Source organism: Ursus americanus, chromosome 28 (genome assembly GCF_024610735.1).
Source record: "Ursus americanus isolate L20-20 chromosome 28, mUrsAme1.1.p, whole genome shotgun sequence".
Classification (NCBI taxonomy): Eukaryota; Metazoa; Chordata; class Mammalia; order Carnivora; family Ursidae; genus Ursus; species Ursus americanus.
The window spans coordinates 16,753,141-16,775,182 of NC_142154.1; the positions used below are offsets into that span (position 1 = coordinate 16,753,141).

Here is a 22,042-nt window from a genome sequence, read left to right on the forward strand (position 1 = left end):
AGGAAGAGAGTGCGTTCTATATGGCTCCCTTTACATAAAATTCCAGGAAGGGCAAACCAACGCGTAATGACCAAAAGCAGATCAGTGGTTGTCTTGAACTGGGCTGGTGGTGAGGGGGATTGAGGAGACGATACAGGGAGGAGGAGGATGTAGAGATCACAAAGAGGTATGAAGAAATATTTTGGGGTGAGAGTTATGTTATTATCTTGATTGTGGTAGTAGTTTCATGGGTATATACATAAGTCAAGATTTATCAGATTGTACACTTTTGTATATAAATTAATAAAGCTGTTTAAAAAATATATATATATTTATGTATGTATCAGGTTTTCAGAGATCCTTCCCCATTTATCTCTCTCCCCATGTAGATCCTTCAAACTCCAATTCTATTATTTACTACAGATAAGTTATTTCAAATTTCACCCTATTGTCATTCATTCATCAAATATTTATTGAATTCCTACTATAAACAACGCGCTATGTGGAAAATAGTAACTCTGAGAAATGTAAAATCTAGCAGGAAAAAAGATCAGGTACACAACTACCATGACACTGGGTGGTAAAAAACGCTGGAGGAGTGGAAAGTGGTAAGACTTCAGAAATAGGAACCATTACTATTGTGGGAAATCAGGTTGCTTGGTTGAAAAGTTTTTGAAAACAAGGACAGGGAGGAGAAGGCATCCCAAATACAGTGAATAATTAGCAAGGGCTCAGAAGTGCAAGGTGAAATGGGTATATAGCTAGCTGTGGGTGGTTCAGTTTGGTTGCTATGTGTCGGGGGTTGGGGACATGGCTCTAGAACAGCATCTTCCAAACCAACATCTCTAGTTCGCTAGACCCACAAGGACACTAATGCACCATCTGTAAGAGAGGGTGATTGACAAAGATGATCAAGTAAGCTGGTAAACACAAACATTGGTTCCACCAAAGGAGGGCTCTACCATACACATGGACAAGTTTTATTACCTCAAGTCTTCTCAAAGGCTTTCATGGGTATAATTCCTTGGGAATATACCTCGGAGGGATATAGTATGCAACGGTTTCCCTACCTTTTTGGACCATGAAATCCTCTTTTCTGCAACACTCATTAGATCTTATGCAGCAACTGGTCCTTTTTGAGCACTGTTTGGGAAGCCAGGAGGTAGAGGAAAACTGGGGGCCTGGAGCCAGGTTTAGAAGACAATGATTTTAGGCTAAGAGTTTGATTGACTTTATTTGGCAGGTAGTGATGAGCTCCTGAAGGTTTTATCAAGAAAGAGAAATGAAAATGTTGAGACTGATCTGTTAATTAGTAGACAAATAGAATGGAAACTACAGGAGGCAAAGTGACCACTGATTTTCAAACTGTAGGTAGTCTCCTATCATCTTGACGACCATTAGCGTATCTGTATTCTGCCTACAATACTAACTTCTTCTTTAAGGCTATGACTTTTAAAAACCGAAATACTACTTCAGCTTTACCCTAATACATAATCAGTGATATTATGGGTTTGATGTCATATTTTCTCCAATACACATTAAAATAAAAACGTAAGTATCAATATTTTAAAAGTTGGTCTGTGTTCCACCTAATATCACATTAGGCATCACCAATTGTAAACACTGCATACCTTGGGAAATTCTAAATTTGAGCAATGCTTGACAACCATTTTCAACCAGGATCCACCATCTAAGAAGATTCCATCAGGTTTTACTTTCTGTAGTTTATATTCTGACAAAGTAGGCATTTTCCCTAAAAATAAAATTAGAATATTCTATATGCTTCTTAAAACTTCTCCCTAGAAATCCTGGTACCCTCTTCAGTAAGTGGGTATGGTCCTGCATCCACCCCTTACCACCAGTCAAATGAATCACTGAAATTGCAGAATGAATTCAGGTGCACAGAAGTGAGAAGGGATGTGAAGGCAAGGATAAGAAGAATTACTGAAAGAAAAAATTACTGCAACTTGAGAGCTGCTTGGCTGCACAAATTAAAGAAGGGAGACAGTCAACACTAACTTTGACATTTTCATTCAGGAACTCTAGACAGACATTGGCACACTATGGCATGGGCCAAGTGCTGCCCACTGTTTGTTTTTATAAATAAAGCTTTATTGGAACACACAATAATTTACATATTATCTACGGCCACTTTTGTACTACAACAGCAGAGGTGAGTATTTGTAACAGAAAACTTACCACTCTCAAAGCCTAAAGTATATACTGTCTGGCCCTTTACAGAAAAAGTTTATTGATCCCTAAAACACAGTGATGCCATGGACAGAAGTAGTGAGTAAAGGGGAATGGTCATTTTGATAAGACAATCAATTTGGTCTCAGCCAGACTGAATTTGAGGCTGTGGGAGAAAATTTATATAAGAATGTCCAACTTAGAAGTTAGAAATATATTGGGTCACCTGGCTGACTCAGTCAGTAGAGCATGTGACGCTTGATTTTCAGGGTCATGAGTTTAAGCCCCATGTTGGGTGTAGAGCTTACTTAAAAAATTTTTTTAAATAAAAAAGAAGTTAAAAATACTATCACTAGGGGCACCTGGGTGGCTCAGTCATTAAGTGTCTGCCTTCAGCCCAGGGTGTGATCCCAGGGTCCTGGGATCGAGCCCCGCATCGGGCTCCCTGCTCCGCTGGGAGCCTGCTTCTTCCTCTCCCACTCCCCCTGCTTGTGTTTCCTCTCTCGCTGGCTGTCTCTCTCTCTCTCAAAATAAATAAATAAACAAATCTTAAAAAAAAATATTATCACTAGTTCTGAGTGACATCTTTTTAAGGGATCGTATTTTTTCCTTTCCTTTTTTAAAAATTAGTAATTTAATCCATGCCTACATACAAATAGGATTTGAGATGTCTAGAGGTGAGTGTCGAAGCAGTTAGATGGACATAGTTACAAAGGTAAAGTGTGGCCACTCCTTAATAATCCAAAATAGAGCTTTACAGTTTCACCAAGAAGGAAGAAAGCGGGAGCTTTTCTTTCCTTCGTGAAATAATACAGAATGAAAACATGAGAGAGGGAAGAAACTAGCTGAAGGGCTGTCTGTGAGAAAGCCACAGAGGCCAATTAATCCCAGCAAAACTCATTCCTGGGTAGCCCTTCAAAACGTGAAAGCTTTCAACATCTAAGCTTTGCTTAAACCCCACTGTACAGAGACTCCATGCTAGCTCTGAGGCCAAGATGGTGGCTGACTTTTTCCCTAATAAGCTCTTGACTTAAGCTTTCTCATCTACTCATCCCACTGGCTGATGACTTGATTATTTCAGTAAGTGTTGTGGTCTGTAAAAAGAGCAGGAGATTGGGAGGGGGAAATCTGAGATTCTAGAATCTGTGCTGGCCCAACTACTCATGGAATTTGGGCAATACCAACAACTGATATTTACGTAACACTTGATGCTTTCCCACATTTTATCTTCTGTGGCCCTTACCACAGCCATGTGAGGTACGGAGGAAGGTATGGTTATCCCTATTTTATAACTGAGGACAATGAAGCTAACGGAAGCTAAATTACTTGTCCAATGGAGAGAATCAGGACCCAGGTCTTCTAATAATTTGGTGGTTTCCCACCACATCATCCTGATTTTCATTGACCAGTCCTTAGCACGGGGAAGCAAATACCCTTACTTTGGAAACCTAAGACTGCATTTTAAAAAGTAATTATATGCTTTTATAACCAGGAAATGTAACATCTTCGACAGATTTAACCATACTTTCTCATCGTCTACTTAGGGGAGGCAGAAACAAAATTTTAGAAGCTACGTAAGTAATATGTTCTGTAATATTTGCTATTCTGGGCTTTGAACTTAATGTTAAACTTTGAAATCGAGCTGGTTTTTCTTTCTTTTTTGGCTTAACTGTAAAAAGTGGTTTGTCTCACGTTGCCTCCCATGTTAAGTCCTTATTTTTTTTTTTTAAAGATTTATTTATTTGGCAGAGAGAGACAGCCAGTGAGAGAGGAACACAAGCAGGGGGAGTGGGAGAGGAAGAAGCAGGCTTCTAGCAGAGAAGCCTGATGTGGGGCTCGATCCCAGAACGCCAGGATCACGCCCTGAGCCGAAGGCAGACGCTTAACACGACTGCGCCACCCAGGCACCCCTCCAATAAGTCCTTAAAACAGCAATTATAACCCGAGCACTCACAGGCTGGATCTAACTTGCATACACTTTTTATTTCTTTTTGGCCAGAGAGTGAAAAATACTAAGCCATTATTTTAAAATTAGAAGTTTCACATATGTGTAAAGTTCTAGTTTTTGGGATTTCTGGCTTCTTATGAAAACTCAGAACACCTTCCACACTGGGCGTATGTCATCACGGGCAACAATCAGTGAGGGGGAATGGCAGGGCCCTGGAGGTAAGGTTGCCACCACTCCCTATTGCTCCTGGACACGGAGGCAGCAAAGTAGTTGCCATTTGTCATTGCTCCTCTGCTGTTTTCTTCTTATTGTAAAAGAACAGATCTCTGGAACATACCTCCCTTTCAAAGTGAAAGGCTGACATAAAGGGATGTGGTTTTCCCAGCCCATGCGACTTGCCATTCATTTCCTAAATTTAATCTAACCTAAACCATCACTTATATAAGATTGTCAGATATATCACTATTTTATAACCACTAAGAATAGAACAACACCGCTATTACACAATGACTTGCCATCACCTGTAACATGCACTCCAATTTCAGAGATGTTTAAACACCAAAATGTGCAAATCTGAGCCAATTAAATGAATCATGTTACCTGCCTGGCTTCTGGAAACATTTGAATCCAGGACCTTGCTTTTAAATATGTGTCTGTTTCAATGTGTGTTGCACCTTATAATAATATCTGTAGCACAAAGACATACTCTTCAGTTCACTTACTTGGAGCTCCATGCTTATCATCAGCCACTTTTCTTTTCTTTGTAATAGCCATAGCTGGGGGTTAAATTTTCATTAGAAATCAGCCCAGGCCCCACACACCACCCTCTCTCTGCCAGCCTTGGGGAAAGTTTCCCAGGCCTCTCAATCAGTGCCCCCAACTGCCAGTCAGACATATCCAATCAATTGATGCTATTCCTTCCACCAGACCTGTCCAGTGGAATGCTGAAGCACATGATCAGCGCCAGATCAAAATGGGAGGAAGAAGTCTGCAGTGGGGTCTCAGTCTTCCATTTCCAAGAGGTGATGTTCAAAAATTTAATAACTGGTATAGCAGGAGGACCAACCAATCTGTACAGATGGCAACTATGCTGGAACTAGGTTCAGAAGGTCCCCTGCTGTTACAGGTGTTAACCATTAGGTGCTGACTTGTGGGGGGATGTAGGGAAGCTTGAGGGAGGGGCAGGAGCCCCCAGGGTGGTGGCTCCTGGGAAATAACAACCATTATGACTGTATGACAGTGTACCAGTTAAAAAGCAACCTTGCCCATATGTAAGCTGAGGCATCAAAAAGCCATGAGATGGAAAAACATCCCAGAAGGATATAAGATACCAAAACTGAATTAAAAGGGAATAAAAAATCTGAATAGAAGTATAACAGGTAAATAATTTAATAATTTAAAATATTTACACTAAGCCCAGGCCAAGATGGCTTCAGCGGTAAATCCTACTAAATCTTTAAAGAAGTAATATGAATCTTTTGCAAACTCTATCTGAAAATAAAGGAGGGAATCCCTTCCAACTCATTCTGTTGAGGCCAATATTATCCTGATACCAAAGCTGGACAAAGACGTAATAAAACAATAAACCAACATCTTTATGATTGTAAACTCAAAAAGTCCTCAACCAAATCAAGCAACATATAAAAAGGATCATACATTATGACCAAGGAGGATTTATCCCACGAATGTAAAGTTGGTTTAACATCTGAAATCATTAATGTAATACACTGTATTAATAGAAGAGAGGGCAAAAATTGCACGATCATTTTAATAAATGCAGAAAAAACATTGGGCAAAATCCAACACCTACTCATGATAAAACTTCCTTAACCTGATAAAGGGCTAATAAAAACTTAAAAAACCTAATGCTAACATTACACTTAATGGTGACTATTTGAATGCTTTTCTTTTAGGACTGGTAACAAGGCAGGATGTTTGCTGTCACCACTTGTATTCAAGACTGTAATGGATATTCTAATCAGTGCAATAAAGCAAGAAAAAGAAATAAAAGGCATGCAGATTAGAAAGGAAGAAATAAAATTTTATTATCGGGTGGCATGATCCTATATGTAGAAAATTTTGAGACACCACACACACACACACCCCAAAACAAAATGAAAACAACAGCAAAATCCTACTAGAACTATTAAAATTTCAGCAAGGTCACAGGATACAAAATAAACAAAAATGGAATGTCTATTGATCTGAAAATGAAATTAAGAAAACATTTCCATTCACAGTCGCATCAAAAAGAATAAAATACTTAGGAATATATTTCAAGAAAGAAGTACAAAACTTTTACACTGAAAATTATATAACGTTGCTGAAAGAAATCAGAGACCTGAATAAATGAGATACATTCTATGTTCGTGGATCAGAAGCCTTAATATTATCAAGATAGCAATACCCCCAAGTTGATCTATAGATTTTATATAACCCCTATAAAAATACCAGCTGCCTTTTTTTTTTCTTCAGAATTTGACCTTAAATTTGTATGGAAATGTAAAAGACCTAGGATAGTTAAAACAATCTTGAAAAAGAACAAAGTTGGAGAACTAACACTTCCCATTTAAAAAACTTACTACAAAGCTACAGTGATCAAAACAGTGTGTAGGGGCGCCTGGGTGGCATAGCGGTTAAGCATCTGCCTTCGGCTCAGGGCGTGATCCTGGCGTTATGGGATCGAGCCCCACGTCAGGCTCCTCCGCTATGGGCCTGCTTCTTCCTCTCCCACTCCCCCTGCTTGTGTTCCCTCTATCTCTGTCGGATAAATAAATAAAATCTTTAAAAAAAAAACACAAAACAAAACAGTGTGGTACTGGCATAAGGGCTGACATACAGATTAATGGAAAAGGACTGAGAGTCCAGAAATAAACTTCTACCTTTACGGTCAATTATTTTTTGACAAGAGCACTAGGTAATTCAACGGGGAAAGAACAGTCCTTTTAACAAATGACGTTGGAACAACTGGATAGGTGCATGCAAAATAACAAGTTGGATCCCTACCATACACCATATGCAAAAATGAACTCCAGCTGGATCAAAGACCTAAAAGTAAGAGCTAAAATTGGAAAGGTCTTAGGAAACAAAGGGCTATGTACAAGCTTGGGTTAGAAAAAGATTTCTTTTTTTTTTTTTTTTTTTTAAGATTTTATTTATTTATGTGACAGAGAGATAGCCAGCGAGAGAGGGAACACAGCAGGGGAGAGGGAGAGGAAGAAGCAGGCTCCCAGCTGAGGAGCCTGACATGGGGCTCGATCCCTGAACGCCGGTATCACGCCCTGAGCCAAAGGCAGACGCTTAACGACTGCGCTACCCAGGCGCCTCAGAAAAAGATTTCTTATGTATAATACCAAAGGTACAACTGAGAAAAGAAAAAGATAAATTGGACTTCATCAAAATTAAAAACTTTTGTTGGTTCAAAAGACACCATCATGAAAGTTAAAATACAACTCACAAAATAGGAGAATATATTTGCAAATATTTCTACATATAGCACATATTTGATAATGGGACTTTAATCCAAACTATGTAACAAACACAATTCAATAATAAGACAAATAACCCAAGTAAATAATAGGCAAAGATTTGAAAAGACAATTTACCAAAGAAGATATATGAATGACCAATAAGCTCATGAAATGTTCAAAATCACTAGTCATTAGGAAAATGAAAATCAAAACTATAATGAGAACTACTTCACATTCACCAGAATGACTACAATCAAAGAGACAGTAAGAAGCATTGACAAGGATGTAGCAGAACTGGACCCCTCAAACACCCCTGGCGGAAAGTAAAATTTACATTCACTTTAGAATAAGTAATTCCTCGCAAATTCAAACATACATAGAATTACCACATAAATCAGCAATTCCGTGCCTAGGTATATACCCAAGAGACTGAAAACAGCTGATCACACAAAAACTTGTACACAAATTCACAGAAGCATTATTTGCAATAGCTAAAAACTGAGAGCAATCCAAATGTCCATCAACTGGTGAATGGTGAAACAAGATGCGGTATGTTGTACATATGACAGAATATTATTTGGCAATAAAAAAGAATGAAGTACTAAGACAAGCTAAACATGCTGTGTGAAAGTCTGAGGCAAAGAGCACATATTGTAGGATGCCATTTACGTTACATGTCCAGAAAAGGCAAACCTATAGAAACGAAATTTAATAGTGATTGCCTGGGCCTGGGTAGGAGTACAGAGTGCCTGCAAAAGGGCACAAAGAATCTTTTTAGGGTGATGGAAATTTTCTAAAATTCGATTGTGGTAATATTTGCACAGCTTTGTAAATTTTCTTAAAAAAAATCACTGAGTTGTATCCTTAAAATGAGTGCATTATATGGTATGTAAATAGCACCTCACTAAAGCTATTAAAAATGGCTATGAAACCACATTGCAGTTTTATGTGTAATTCTGGCTTTTAAGTATCTGGGACTACAAGAATTTTCTTTTTATTTATTCATTTTTTATTTATTTTATTATTTTTCTTAAAGATTTTATTCATTTGAGAGAGAGAGTGAGAGAGACAGAGAGCAAGCATGGTGGGGTGGGGGGGGGATGAACAGTGGGAGAAGGAGAAGCAGACAAGCTGCTGAGTTGGGAGCCCCACACAGGGCTCCACCCCACGTGGCATGAGATCACGACCTAAGCCGAAGGCAGGTGCTTAACTGACTGAGCCACCCAGGTGCCCCTACAAGGCTTTTCTAAGTTAGGTCAGCCCCAATTCCCAAAGATAATGTGGCAGAGGCTCTCCAATCTTGAAAACCAATCCTAAATTAATATGGTTCTATGAATAGATACATCAAATATTACTGCCTGGCACCTATTAAGCCTTAATAAATGTTTACTGGATGAACAATTAAACAATCTTCCTGGTGTGATTTTTCTCTCCAAACACCTCATACACCTGATACCTGAAAGTCAGTTACTTAGGGCAAATTTTTTTTTTTTAACTAAAGAAAACTTAAATAAATGCCAATGTCCCCAGAAGAAAACCTGCTAACAGGTGGGCAGGACTGGATGGGCTAAAATGAGGTAACATATTAACTCCTTCATGTTACTGACTCACTTGGTTTAAGAGTGGGGCTTGGGGAGTGGGAATGTGTGATTCACAGAGTGACTCCGAGATCCAAGCTGACCGAGCTTTAACAGGAGTCACAGCAGACCAAGAGATTGGAAAACTGTGGATGAACTTTTCACCATCATTGGCCAGAAGTGACACAGGCCTCCCGTGCTAACATTTCATTTTTTCCCTGCGCTGCAAAGAGGGCTAGGATATACAGGGAGTAAAGAGATACTCAAGTAGATTTGATGAGCGTTGCAGCCCACCACATCAGTCATCTGCAGCAGGGGACCTTGAGTTCTTTGCCAGAACCAGAGATTCCTCCTTCTCTGTCTACCTAAGTAAGAACCACTGATCAGCAACTTAGGATCCTTTGAAGCAAGTTTTGAGGCAGGTGACAAACACCCTGCTTGGCGTCTCTGAAGCACTCTGCTTTTTAGCAGGGGAGCTAATCCTTGATTCACTTTTGCTTGCCCAACACTGAGGAAGTTTCTGGTACATGGTGGCAACTCAGAGTGTATGCAATTTAGTTTCATCTCAGAGAAACAGGTCAAGCGAAAGCCTACAGTCTGAGTAAGAACACCTCCCATCCTTCCATGGTGTTCTTCAATCGTAAGGGTTTTTTTTTGTTTGTTTGTTTGTTTTTCGTTGCTGTTGAAATTCCTTCAATTCAGTTAAATAGAACCAAGAAACACACTTAAATCCTGAGGCAAAAGGAGCAAGAACTGATTCAGGGTGAGTAACAATCATGTTTACTGTGTTAATTGCACCAGTACTACCACCACACCTAGTAAAATTTGTATTTGTAGCACTAAACAAAAAACATAAGTTCAATACTTTAGAAGAATACAAAGGCAATGCCTGAAGATCTCTTAGTCCACCAGGGAAAGTGAAGTTACTTCGATAAAATCTCTTACGAGGCTGCGACCAATCTGTACTCCATTATTTTCAGTATGTAATCCTTTAATTTCCAGTCTCTGTTCTTGGAACCACCTTAATTTACATTATCAGTTTAATCTTTTCCCATTACTACCTTCGTTAGGTCTCACTCCTACTGAAAACCCAGGACCAAACCCCTTAATTGTGGCAATTTTGACTCTTCATGCAACTTCTTACATCCTTTTTTGCTTTAAAACAAAAACAAAAACAAAACAAAATCAAAGTCCCCCAACGAACCCTGTGCTGCTGTCCGAGCCAATTACTCTTTATGCTTGCACGTATTTGCTAAAACTCATCCACTACCTGGGATGCCCCCTCCCTTTTTTTTGATTTACTGAAATTTTACCTATTGCTCAGGACTGAATTGGGTTGTAGCTCATTGTGAAGCTCCCCCTGAATATTTCAGCTCACACTGCTCTACGCTCTTGAAGCACCGATGGTCTACAATAGGCATCTATGCATCAAGAACTGTCCAGAAGTTGTGACTTAAATGTTTCGAGCCTCATTTTCCCAGCTAGAGTATGAGCTTCTTGAGGGACTTAATTTTATTATTTTATATCCCCATATAACAGAAGCCATTCAAGAAATATTTATTGCATACCTACTATGAGTTATGCCCCGTAGAGATATAGATGTGCCACTAAGTATATTAGTTGACTTAATACATGAAGAATCTTTAAGATGCTGTATTTTGGAATTTTATATTGGGCCAAGCCCTAAAGAAAAATTATGTTGTTATTTCAAATATGTTATTTTGTTTATCAATATTTTCCTGAACTTTCATGTTTTATTTTTAATGAAAATGTCATTTTGAAAATATAAATGCTGGGTTTCTTTTTGAGAATTTATCCTATGTTAATTACCTACTGATTCTGCTTCATACAACAATATTATGTTTTCCTTGGTCATTAGCAGATTTGTCTCTGAATTTCCTAATCTACAAATATACACAAAATTTGGATCCAAAGCTGATTCTACTTTTCTCTTACATCTTTTGATAGACAAATTATTATGTTAGGTATAACATACAAAAAAACCCATTTCACTTAAAAATTAACGTAATATCACTAAGTGTCCCTTTAAATCCGTATTAAAGCAACAACAAACCACCACAGCTTTTTAGGGTGTGTGATAACCTATAATTATCCTATTACCTTGTTCCCTTTACCATTCAAAAATCCACTGATTATTTGTAACATTCTTCCAACCTCACCCTAAAAACAGTTCCTGAAAATTCCTCTTCCTGCCCTTCTTAGGTTGTGCCTGTATGTTAAATTCTTCTTTGACGCTTATTCCTTTAAAACTATCGAAAAACCGGAAAAGTTTTTTTAACTCAAATCTCTGTGTCGTAAAATCCTTTGTCAATTTACCCCGTACGCAGGAGAGGGTCTCCGTTTCTTTTCCCAGCGAATTACACAGTTGTCTCGGCAGCCTGATTTGCCAGCTTGGTTCCCGCTGTATCAGTTTGTGATTCTTTGTACAAATTAATAACCATGAAAAAGTCTAAAGCAGGGCAGCTCCAGATTAAATTATTGCAGCCTTTTCCCGTAAAGCAACCTCGTACCTCACAAAACTCCAGGAGAAGAATGAATGATAGAGCATGCACCAATAGGGAGTGGAGAACAGTATTTTGTCGAAGTTTGCAACCCAATCCTGGGGAGCCAGAGGTGGGAATTTTAAAAAGAGTTTTTTTTTTTTTTTCCTTGGAATTTTCTTAAAGTGGTATCGCTGCCTGTTGATGTTTGTCAAAGATTGCAAAATCGCTAGCTTAAAGAATTTTGAGTGAGTGTTTTGACTGACGCAAGATGTGAAAATCGACACACATCAAATGGCCATTCTGACACATAGAATCACTTGGCTATTTTTGTGTCAATTTCAGGGGCGTAGAAGTTAGTGTAAGATGATTCATTTTTTATGATCAAACATCGGATGTTAAATTAGTGCGTTAAAATATTTATATTTTTTAAGAAATGAAAACTACGTGGCTAACACTGCTTTAAAAAATTTGTTCTATTGTTAATGATTTTGGGGGTCACTTTCCAATATTAGGAGCAAGTCTTATTACTTGGGTTGATCCTTAACGCCCTATTCTGGTTTTTACACAAGCTGTAGATTTCCTCATTGTAAGCCTAGCAAAAAGTTCTTAAGTACTACAAATTCTTAGGTATTTAGAAATGTGTATCAAGGTTCTTAGAATTATATGACATTCCCCACGCCAATACTTCAGTAACTTCTGAAGACCAGGTTTAATAAATAGGAAATTAGTATTTCATTATAACTTGTATCTTGTTTTGGAGTAGGTGTTATTCTTATTTAGTATAACTCTGCTTTTTAGATTATTCATCTCTAACAGTAATTAAACCAACACGAAACTAGTTATATAGTCAAGGTTGCTTGACAATGAATCGCTAATAGATTAATCAACAGTAAGCTTTAAGAACAATGAAAGACAGCAGTTTCATGACAGGAAGTTTTAAAAACTCTTCATTTCAGAAAGTTGCCATATGAACAAACAAAATATTTAAAAAATAAAATTGTTTTTAAAATGTTCCGTAATAATATTTGGCATTCTTTTCTTTTTACCAGCATAAAGCTCTTTTCCTTTCCTTTGATGTCTCTTTCCACTGACACAGGAATTTTCGTCTTGAAGAAATATTTATTGACGGCCTACTCAGTCATGCTAGGAACTGCGGTAATATTTAATTTACTAAGCTGTTATCGTCCTTTTTAGCGATCGTTTCTCACAATAGACCTCAGGTATTTCAAGAGTAGAGACTAGATTACCCGCCTCATCTTTGGAACAAGACTGTCAGCGCGCACAGTGAGCCCTTCAATCCCACGCTTAGGTCACCACTCCATTAACTAACCTTGGCCGTATTACATAAACCCACCGAACCTCAGTTTTTCATTCGTTAAACGAGTATAATAGTACACGTGTCACAAGATCGCCGTGAGGGTTTAGTGAGATTGTGCAGAGCTCTTAGAACGCTGCCTGATACACAGTAAGCACTCGGGTGTTATTATTGTTGCGGTAACTCCCCAATGTATACAACGAATGAGAGCGGGAGTGCCTGAACAAATGTATGAATGAAAGAACACATCAGTTATTGGCAATTCCTGAGGCTGGAGCGGTTAAACTACCCCCTCAAAGACCAGAGCAAAAAAAAATCTCAACATAGCAAAACTCCATCCGGAGCCGGAAGCCAATATTGAACGGTGGGCGGGGCCAGTCTGAAGCTGCGCTCTTGGCCAATAGGCACATCACTGGGCAAACGAACTTCTCGCCCATGCAGTTTTGAAACCGCGAGAACAGGGAGAAATTATCGCGATGCTCCTTCTTTCTCTCCACATCTCCCTCTTCCCCCACTCTCCTTCGTGCGGGTTCCGCCCCGTCCCGCCCCGCCCCTCGGCGTTCGCGCCTCGCCCCGCCCCCCGACACCCCGCCCCTCCCGCAGACCCTCGGCTTGCAGTCCAGCGCCGCCTGCGCTCGGAGCGCTGGCTCCGCCGGCGCCGAGGTGAGTGCGGCCGCCTGTCGCGTCGGGTGGCTAGCGTGGCTGAGGGCCTCCTGGCTAGGCTCCCGGCCAGCGCGCCGGGACCGGCAGAAGCGTCCGAGCAGCGGCGAGTGGTCCCTGGCCCGAGCGGGCCCGTCCCGGCCTCGGGTCGCCATAGCTGCCGGGCCCTCCCCGCCCTTCGTGGCCGGAGAATCCCGATACCGGGTCTGTGAAATCCCTGCGACTGGGCTCGCTGCTTCCAAACAGTAACGACCTTAGTGTTTGGTTAACTCGGGCGAAGCGGCAGGTGTTTTGCCTACGACTGAGAAAACAACCTTTTACAAATGTTTTTAATATACAATTTCTAATTCTCTAATCTCCAATATTAGGAAATTGGAGTGGGTATTCTACAGAATTAAATACGGAAGTCAGTTTGAGGGTCTTCTTTCCTTTTACACACACCTGCTTAAAATGTGTGGAATTTTCTTAAGGTGGGAGGGTTTGTTTATTTGTTTGAAACAAGAATAAAGTGTGGCTTGGTGTTTACATGTCAGAAAACTTGGCGGAGGTGGAGTTGAATATATTCAGTTAATATTAAGTATAGCATTGAACTGTAGATAAGAGGTAGTGAAGGGAGTTTGTGTAAGAAAATTACCCATCCTGGTAAAGGCTGTATATTGCCAATGAATGCGTTTTGGAAAACCATTAGCATTGTTTGTTATTGGCAGCTTTCAGATTTCATTTGTGTAGATTTTATCTCCCAAACTGCCTTTGTGGCCTGATGCATTTTAACAGGGTGTAATGATGTTTTGGAGGCAGCCCATTCCCCATCCTCAGGATTCAGTAGGAAAACAATTAGATTACACCAAATTCTCTTCCTGGATCTTCCATCAATGAATGTGGATTTTGGATTTAGTTTTGCTTTGTAGTCTTATATTTGTATAAGCTTTGCCTACCGCTTAAATGATACGGGAGAAACACAGGCCCCATTGAAGTGCCTGAAAGTCTATACTGTAAGGCAGGGCACCGGCTTTGGAGTTGGTCCACCTGGGTTAGAATTCTGGCAAGTTACACTCTGAGAAACTGGTTCCTTATCTATAAAACCAGCTAAATAATGTCTATCGCAATGCAGAGTTGTACGGAATAGGGATCTTTATGGCACACAGCAAGCACTTGGGATATGGTATCTACCAGATGACCATAGATTAGAGTGAAAAGTATCTACCTTGCAGTATTTCCATGTCCTACTTTCATCCACTCATCAGCTGTTTGAGGGCCTGCTTTGTGCTAGGTATTCTGCACAGGCACTTACACAAGAGTGAAGAAAGCAAGATCTCTGCCCTCAGGAACTTACAGTCTCTTGGCTAGATTGACAATAGACAGGTACACCAATAAATATTTAGATTGCAGGATGGGAGGAGTCCTACACATAAAAGAAATGGGTTTCTCTGAAAGAATAACAGGAGAATAGTTTTGGATAGGGAAGTGATTTTTATTTTGAAACTCAAAGTTGTCTGGACAGTGCTTTCCAGGCTAAAAGGAGAGCAAGTGGGGTAAAGAGTTTGGCTCTTGAAAGAGACTGGGAAAAAAAAAAAAAGACTAGAAAAGCCCAGGAGCTTGTTGAGAAGCCAGGGAGGGTGCTGCCCGATAAGGCTGGAGAGGCGCATCGGGCCAGATTGTGAGGAGCCCTCAGTGCCTGATAAGAGTGATTTTCTAAAAAAACTTTTGAAGGCTGTATTTAGTTGATACGTGTGCACTAGGGAGTGAGTTTACCCAGGAGATGTATGGGATTTACATGGGATTTACATTTACATTTTAAAGGCTCCCTGCTAAGTGATTTAACATGTTTAGTGACTAGGGTGGACACAGGGAGACCAGTCATACAGATGGCCAGGCAGGAGATGACAGTGGCTTTTGGTTTTGGCTGGTGGGGAGAGATGTGGATGGATTTGAGATGTATTTCGGAGATGGAAACCACCAGCTTTAAGATAAATTGGAGGGGGCGGGTGAGTGACAGGATGGAATCATTCATGACTTCCAGCTCTCCGGCTTATGCAGCTAGGTGGATAGAGGTGTGTGCCATTAATTGAGATGAGAAACACTGGGGAGAATTTGGGTGGGTGATGCAAATCAAAATGTGTTAAGTTTGAGGCACTTGTGAGACTTCTAACCCGCTTCAAGTTTTTTTTTTTTTAAAGATTTTATTTATTTATTTGACAGAGATAGACACAAGCAGGGGGAGTGGGAGAGGAAGAAGCAGGCTCATAGCGGAGGAGCCTGATGTGGGGCTCGATCCCATAACGCTGGGATCACGCCCTGAGCCTAAGGCAGACGCTTAACCGCTGTGCCACCCAGGTGCCCCTGCTTCAAGTTTTGAAGCAATTTGAACAATTCACTTCAGTGAATTGTAACCCAGGAAACTTCTCTTTCCATACAGAATCATCAATGTTATTTCTAGTTTAGTTCCCCCTTGCTTTCCAGGTGAGAGAATTAAGATGTAGAAAGATTATGTTGTTCAAAGACACATATGTCTCATAAAAATAGGTAGGTGTATAGACAGAATCAGTATGGGAAGGTTTTGAATTCTTATGTTGCATTGGGGATATTATTGACCATTCCATGTCGTCTCTTTTAGATAAAATGGCAAGTGCTTTCTTACTAGCTAGGAGTTGGAGTTTGGGAATAATAGAAAATAACCAAAAAAGTTGTCAAAACTGCTTATCAAAAGCTTGTTACTACATTTTGCACTAACTTGATGTTAATTCCCAGTGAAAAATAGTTTTTCTTAAGAAAAAAAATTTTCTTGGAAAGGTACTTTCTGTTGGGGAGTTTGAGAAAGGATGCCCGGGAAAATGAGAGTAGAATCTTTGAACAAAGCTCAACTTTTTTAGTGTTTTCACATTTCCTTAGTATCCTGTGGAGTCCTGTGAGTCTGTGTATGTAAAGAACCCAAGCTTTAAAATCCACTGGACAGCCTCTTCTCTACCCCAAGGGGGAAAAAAAATCCTTGCTTTTATCTCTCTTTTTTTAAAAATATTTTTTTATATATATTTTTTATTATAATAATATTTTTATTATATTATGTTAGTCACCATACAGTACATCCCTGGTTTTTGATGTAAAGTTCCATGATTCATTAGTTGCGTATAACACCCAGTGCACCATGCAATAACGTGCCCTCCTTACTACCCATCACCAGCCTATCCCATTCCCCCACCCCCTCCCCTCTGAAGCCCTCAGTTTCTCAGAGTCCATAGTCTCTCATGCTTTTATCTCTTATGAGCTGTTTGACCTTGGACAAAGTATTGAAGCTCTGAGTTTGTTTCTTCTTATGTTAAGTGATTGTGAATGAAGTTTGTTTCTGCTTTGTGCCTAGTTGATAAGATGACAAATGTTATTTCTCTTCCTACCCTGTCCCTTTCAGAGCTAGAAGGGAATTTAATCTGTTCTGGGTTCTGGCCTTTACCAATAAATTGTTGTCTCCATTTTTTATGTTAGGCAACTGAGGCCCGGAGAGATTGTAATAAAATAATACAGACTTATTTTCTAGTCAGTATTTCTTCTTTCATAGAAATAATAAAACCGTATGTTTCTGGACATGCTTTTTTACTACTTCTGATAATCTACAACGCTAAGAAGAAAGAAAAAAAAATAAAAAGATAAGAGAAAATTAGAATATAGGACAATATTCTATAGATAGTAAGAAATGAAGAAAATGATGTGGTCAGTGATCTAGACATATTTTATATGTGTTTATCAATATTTTTGAAATACCTCAAGCTAAACATCAAATGAGGTAGTTCAAGAAGGAAATGGGTTTGCTATATCTGATTTTTCAGCTTTCTTTGGTTGCAGGTTATAAAACTGGTCTCTGTCCTGTTAGGCATTCCTGTCTCAAGTTCAAGAGCTTTTTTTTTCAGTTTGGACTGTTGCTGCTAAGTGCTAAGTAAGCTTAAATAGTGAGGGCATTTTTAATAAATAGTTGCTCATTTTAATCTAAATATGTGGGACAAATGTAGTTGTCAGGGAAAAAAAATAGAGGGATTGAATGTGTAATTCTCTTTTTAGTGTCTGCAAGTAGCTGTGTGTGCTAACTGGTTTATTTGGCAGTGCTTATGAGCAGTATCATAATTACTCAATTTTCTTGTTCTTTTTAGAAATGGACCAATTTTGACAAGATGTAGTGCTGCAGCGTGCCTGATGGGATATGTTCAGTCATGGCATCTGAACTCTGTAAGACGATCTCTGTGGCAAGGCTGGAAAAGCACAAGAATTTGTTCTTAAATTATAGGAATCTGCACCATTTTCCATTGGAGTTACTGAAAGATGAGGGACTACAGTACTTGGAGAGGCTCTATATGAAAAGGAACTCCCTTACAACCTTGGTACAGTATTATATTGCATTTAAAAAAAATCATTTATAATGTGGGCCTAACCAAGATATAGCTTACATATCCTAAGATATTCAGACCAAGATGTACATCCCTCTTGTTATATAAACAGGTAATAAAAATGCAAATACAGGAGGTTCTCATTAGCTGAGGATTCATTATCCAAGTCTCTGCAGTATTTGCAGGAAGAGTTGTATAGGGAAGCAAAATATTCGCTAAATGTTTCGCTCATAGAATTAGTCTCCATTCCAAAACCCCACTTCCCTTAGCCCGTGCATCTGTCTCTGCTTTTTTTCGTGTGATAAGCTTCCTAGATGATTTTTGGAATGTTACCATATCCAATGTACCAGTTTAAAAAGTAAAGAAGAGAAAGGCCAACAAAGATGAATGACCTTGAGTTAGAGGCATTTAAAAAGATGATCTGAAGATTAAAATATTAAGATAGGCATTTGGGGAGCTTGCTGTAGCCTTTCTTTTGGGGAAAAAAAACATAACAAAAACATCCTCCCAAACCAAAAAACCGTTATGATTGCACTGTGAAAATCAAGTGATGCTGAACTGGACTATCATCCAGTTTGTTGAAAAAATTTTTGCCACAGAAGCAACATTTAATTCACTCTTCATGTTATAAGAATAAGCAGTTCTTATATAACCTTAGATTTTTTTATTACATATAGGGCTTTATTATATATCTTATTACATATATATAACACATATATATTACATATATATTTATATATTTTATTACATGTAAGATTAAGTTATATTACGTATCAGATTAAAAAAAACTTTAAAAATTTTTTCAAGAGAATGTGTTACTCTGCCTTCTTATTCCCATTCTTATTGTAAAATTTGGTCTCTGTTTTCAATATATGTGCTTTATGTGGCCTTTTCTGGTTATCACTTAACCTCGTTTGAGTCTTACACTTGAATTCTTATTCTTACTCATTTTATGATGTCTTGTTTCTTTGTGAACAGACCTGTTTTTCATTCCCTTCTCTATATTGGACCATCCTAAATATCTGAAAGTATGCCTTACTGGCTTCACTTAAATGGAGTGTTTTCATGGAAAAGTTTTGTTTAATCTGTCTAAAATACCTCCAATGAGTAGAAAACATAAAATTTGTTTAACTTTGCTGTATCTGACAGTAAATGGAAATACATCTTTAATTTTTAGTGTTTGGCATTTTGTGTTTTTTTTTTTTTTTTAATAATGATTTTTTATTATATTATGTTAGTCACCATACAGTACATCCCTGGTTTCCGATGCAAGGCTTGATGATTCATTAGTTGTGTATAACACCCAATGCACCATGCAATACGTGCCCTCCTTACTACCCATCACCGGCCTATCCCATTCCCCCGCCCCCCTCCCCTCTGAGGCCCTCAGTTTGTTTCTCATAGTCCATAGTCTCTCATGTTTCATTCCCCCTTCTGATTACCCCCCCTTTCTTTATCCCTTTCTTCCCCTACCGATCATCCTAGTTCTTATGTTCCATAGATGAGAGAAATCATATGATAGTTGTCTTTCTCTGCTTGACTTATTTCACTTAGCATTATCTCCTCCAGTGCCGTCCATGTTGTAGCAAATGTTGAGAACTCATTCTTTCTGATAGCTGAGTAATATTCCGTTGTATATATGGACCACAACTTCTTAATCCAGTCATCTGTTGAAGGGCATCTCGGCTGCTTCCACGATTTAGCTATTGTGGACATTGCTGCTATGAACATTGGGGTGCATATGGCCCTTCTCTTCACTACGTCTGTATCTTTGGGGTAAATACCCAGTATGCAATAGCTGGGTCATAGGGTAGCTCAATTTTTAACTTTTTAAGGGACCTCCACACTGTTTTCCAGAGTGCCTGTACCAACTTGCATTCCCAACAACAATGTAGGAGCGATCCCCTTTCTCCACATCCTCTCCAACAATTGTTGTTTCTTGCCTTGTCTATTTTTGCCATTCTAACTGGCGTAAGGTTGGTATCTCAGTGTGGTTTTGATTTGAATTTCCTTGATGGCTAATGATTTTGAACATTTTTTCATGTGTCTGTTAGCCATTTGTATGTCTTCATTGGAAAAGTGTCTGTTCATATCTTCTGCCCATTTTTTGATTTGTTTATTTGTTTCTCGCGTATTGAGTTTGAGAAGTTCTTTGTAGATCTTGGATACCAGTCCTTTATCTGTAGTGTCATTTGCAAATATATTCTCCCATTCCGTGGGGTGCCTCTTAGTTTTTTTGACTGTTTCCTTGGCTGTGCAGAAGCTTTTAATCTTGATGAAGTCCCATAAATTCATTTTATCTTTTGTTTCTCTTGCCTTTGGGGCTGTATCATGAAAAAAGGTTGCTTTGGCCGATGTCGTAGAGGTTGCTGCCTATGTTCTCCTCTAGAATTTTGATGGATTCCTGTCTCACATCGAGGTCTTTCATCCATTTGGAGTTTATTTTTGTGTATGGTGTGAGAGAGTGGTCAAGTTTCATTCTTTTGCATGTAGCTGTCCAATTTTCCCAGCACCATTTATTGAAGAGTTTGGCATTTTTGGCTTATATATTATGTTGAGTGTCTAGTTAGGTTTTTTTTAAAGTAGATTTTTCAGTTTTAAAATTTTAATTATCTTAATCAAACTTTAATAACACAATTATAGTAATCCTTTTTGCAAAATCATCATTGCATGAGGTGGAACCATATTTATCAAGTGTTTTTTCCCCCCTTTGAGGAAGAAGCGTAAATAATTTGTCAAGGATTATAGCCCAGATTTTCCCATGTTTATTATTGATGTACAAAGGAAAAGTTGTGAGTGGATTACTTCTTAACTCTTAGTCAAAGTCCACTGGAGTAGAGTTTATTCAAAGAAATCGACCTTCATTTATGAAAGTTACAGTGAGCTTTTGGTTTTGTGGCAGTTTCTCAGCTGCAGTTTTCAATTTAGGAAAATATTTAGTTGTCTGCTCTACAGTTGTAACCAATATTCATGGCTTATAAGCATACGTTTCAAGTTCATGCTTTGCCGCCTTTTGTTCATCAAAGATTAAATTGTTGCATATGTTTACAATGATAGGCGTATGTGTTTTATTTGAATGCCTTTTAATGAGCTGGAACATTTGATTCACGTGTATCAAAGAGCTTTTAAATTGTAGAGTGCTATACAGATATCAGGGTGGTAGGATACAATTGTAGGGGCCATCCCATTCCCTGACGGTACTGATACCCAGTATAGTCTAGGAATGGCTTACCATACAGGTTTCGAAAGTGGATGAAGTAATACTTATCCTAGAGGGCTCTAAACTCGTGACTTCAGGCTTTTAGAATGTTTGCTGGTGTTATTGATAAAGTGTATTTCCTAAAGAAGATTTGGTTTGTGGAATTTGACTTACAATGATGATACTGTCCAAAGGAAAAACAAAACAAAACATGTTATTGGACACAGATGTTATCTTAACACCATTATGGGTTAATAGGCCTTTTTTTTTTTAAGAAAGCTTGGAAATCTGGCAATAATTTCTGTTTTCACATTGTTTTATTATTTATTTATTAACATTGTTTTATTGTGTTTAAATCCTTTCTCCTCAACATTCCCCCTCCTTTCTGTCCCCACCCCCTCACTCTATGAAGGCTTTCTGTAAAAAGAGAAGTCACTAATGCACCGCCTCTTCCTTTCCCCCATCAGGTGCTTGGTGTGGCACAGTGTTTTATATTTTGCATAATGATTGTATGTTAAATACTCTGAATTTGGGGAATGCTGTGTTAAAACTAAAACACAACAAAAGCCTTTTTTATACTTTTAAAAGACCAAACTTCTCATATTTTAAATACAAAAATGATACATAGTATCAGTGAACATAGAGGAAGATACAGAAAGTAGTTGTCTCTTCATCCAGTTTTATACTGTGGAGTAACCAATGTTAGTAGTTTGGTTGTGTCCTTCTGCTCTGCTTGGATTTATGTAATTATATACTTTATCCCCCCTTTAAGCAACAAAATAGAACCATACTACACATATTTCTTTGCGGATTTCTCTTTTTACTTCATG

General features: G+C 38.7%; 2 protein-coding genes across 6 annotated transcripts in view; one reads left to right on the forward strand and one right to left on the reverse strand.

Annotated features, from left to right (window-relative positions):
* Positions 1-11,704, reverse strand: part of TTC23 (tetratricopeptide repeat domain 23) — a 95,276-nt gene extending 83,572 nt beyond the window's left edge. Inside the window, exon 1 of the mRNA XM_045795409.2 lies at positions 11,502-11,704. The gene's annotated coding sequence lies outside the window, so the exon portion shown is untranslated. The remainder of the gene's footprint in view (positions 1-11,501) is intronic.
* A 1,848-nt stretch (positions 11,705-13,552) lies between these two features.
* The window catches only part of LRRC28 (leucine rich repeat containing 28), a 167,933-nt gene continuing 159,443 nt past the window's right edge, over positions 13,553-22,042 (forward strand). For 4 of the 5 annotated variants that reach the window (XM_045795402.2, XM_087856702.1, XM_045795407.2 and 1 more), the window contains exons 1-2: positions 13,553-13,646; positions 17,780-18,007. In XM_045795402.2, coding sequence (XP_045651358.1) covers positions 17,840-18,007 — 168 coding nt within the window. In that variant the 5' untranslated portion in view covers positions 13,553-13,646; positions 17,780-17,839. The remainder of the gene's footprint in view (positions 13,647-17,779; positions 18,008-22,042) is intronic. The other variant, XM_045795404.2, reaches the window with a different exon arrangement.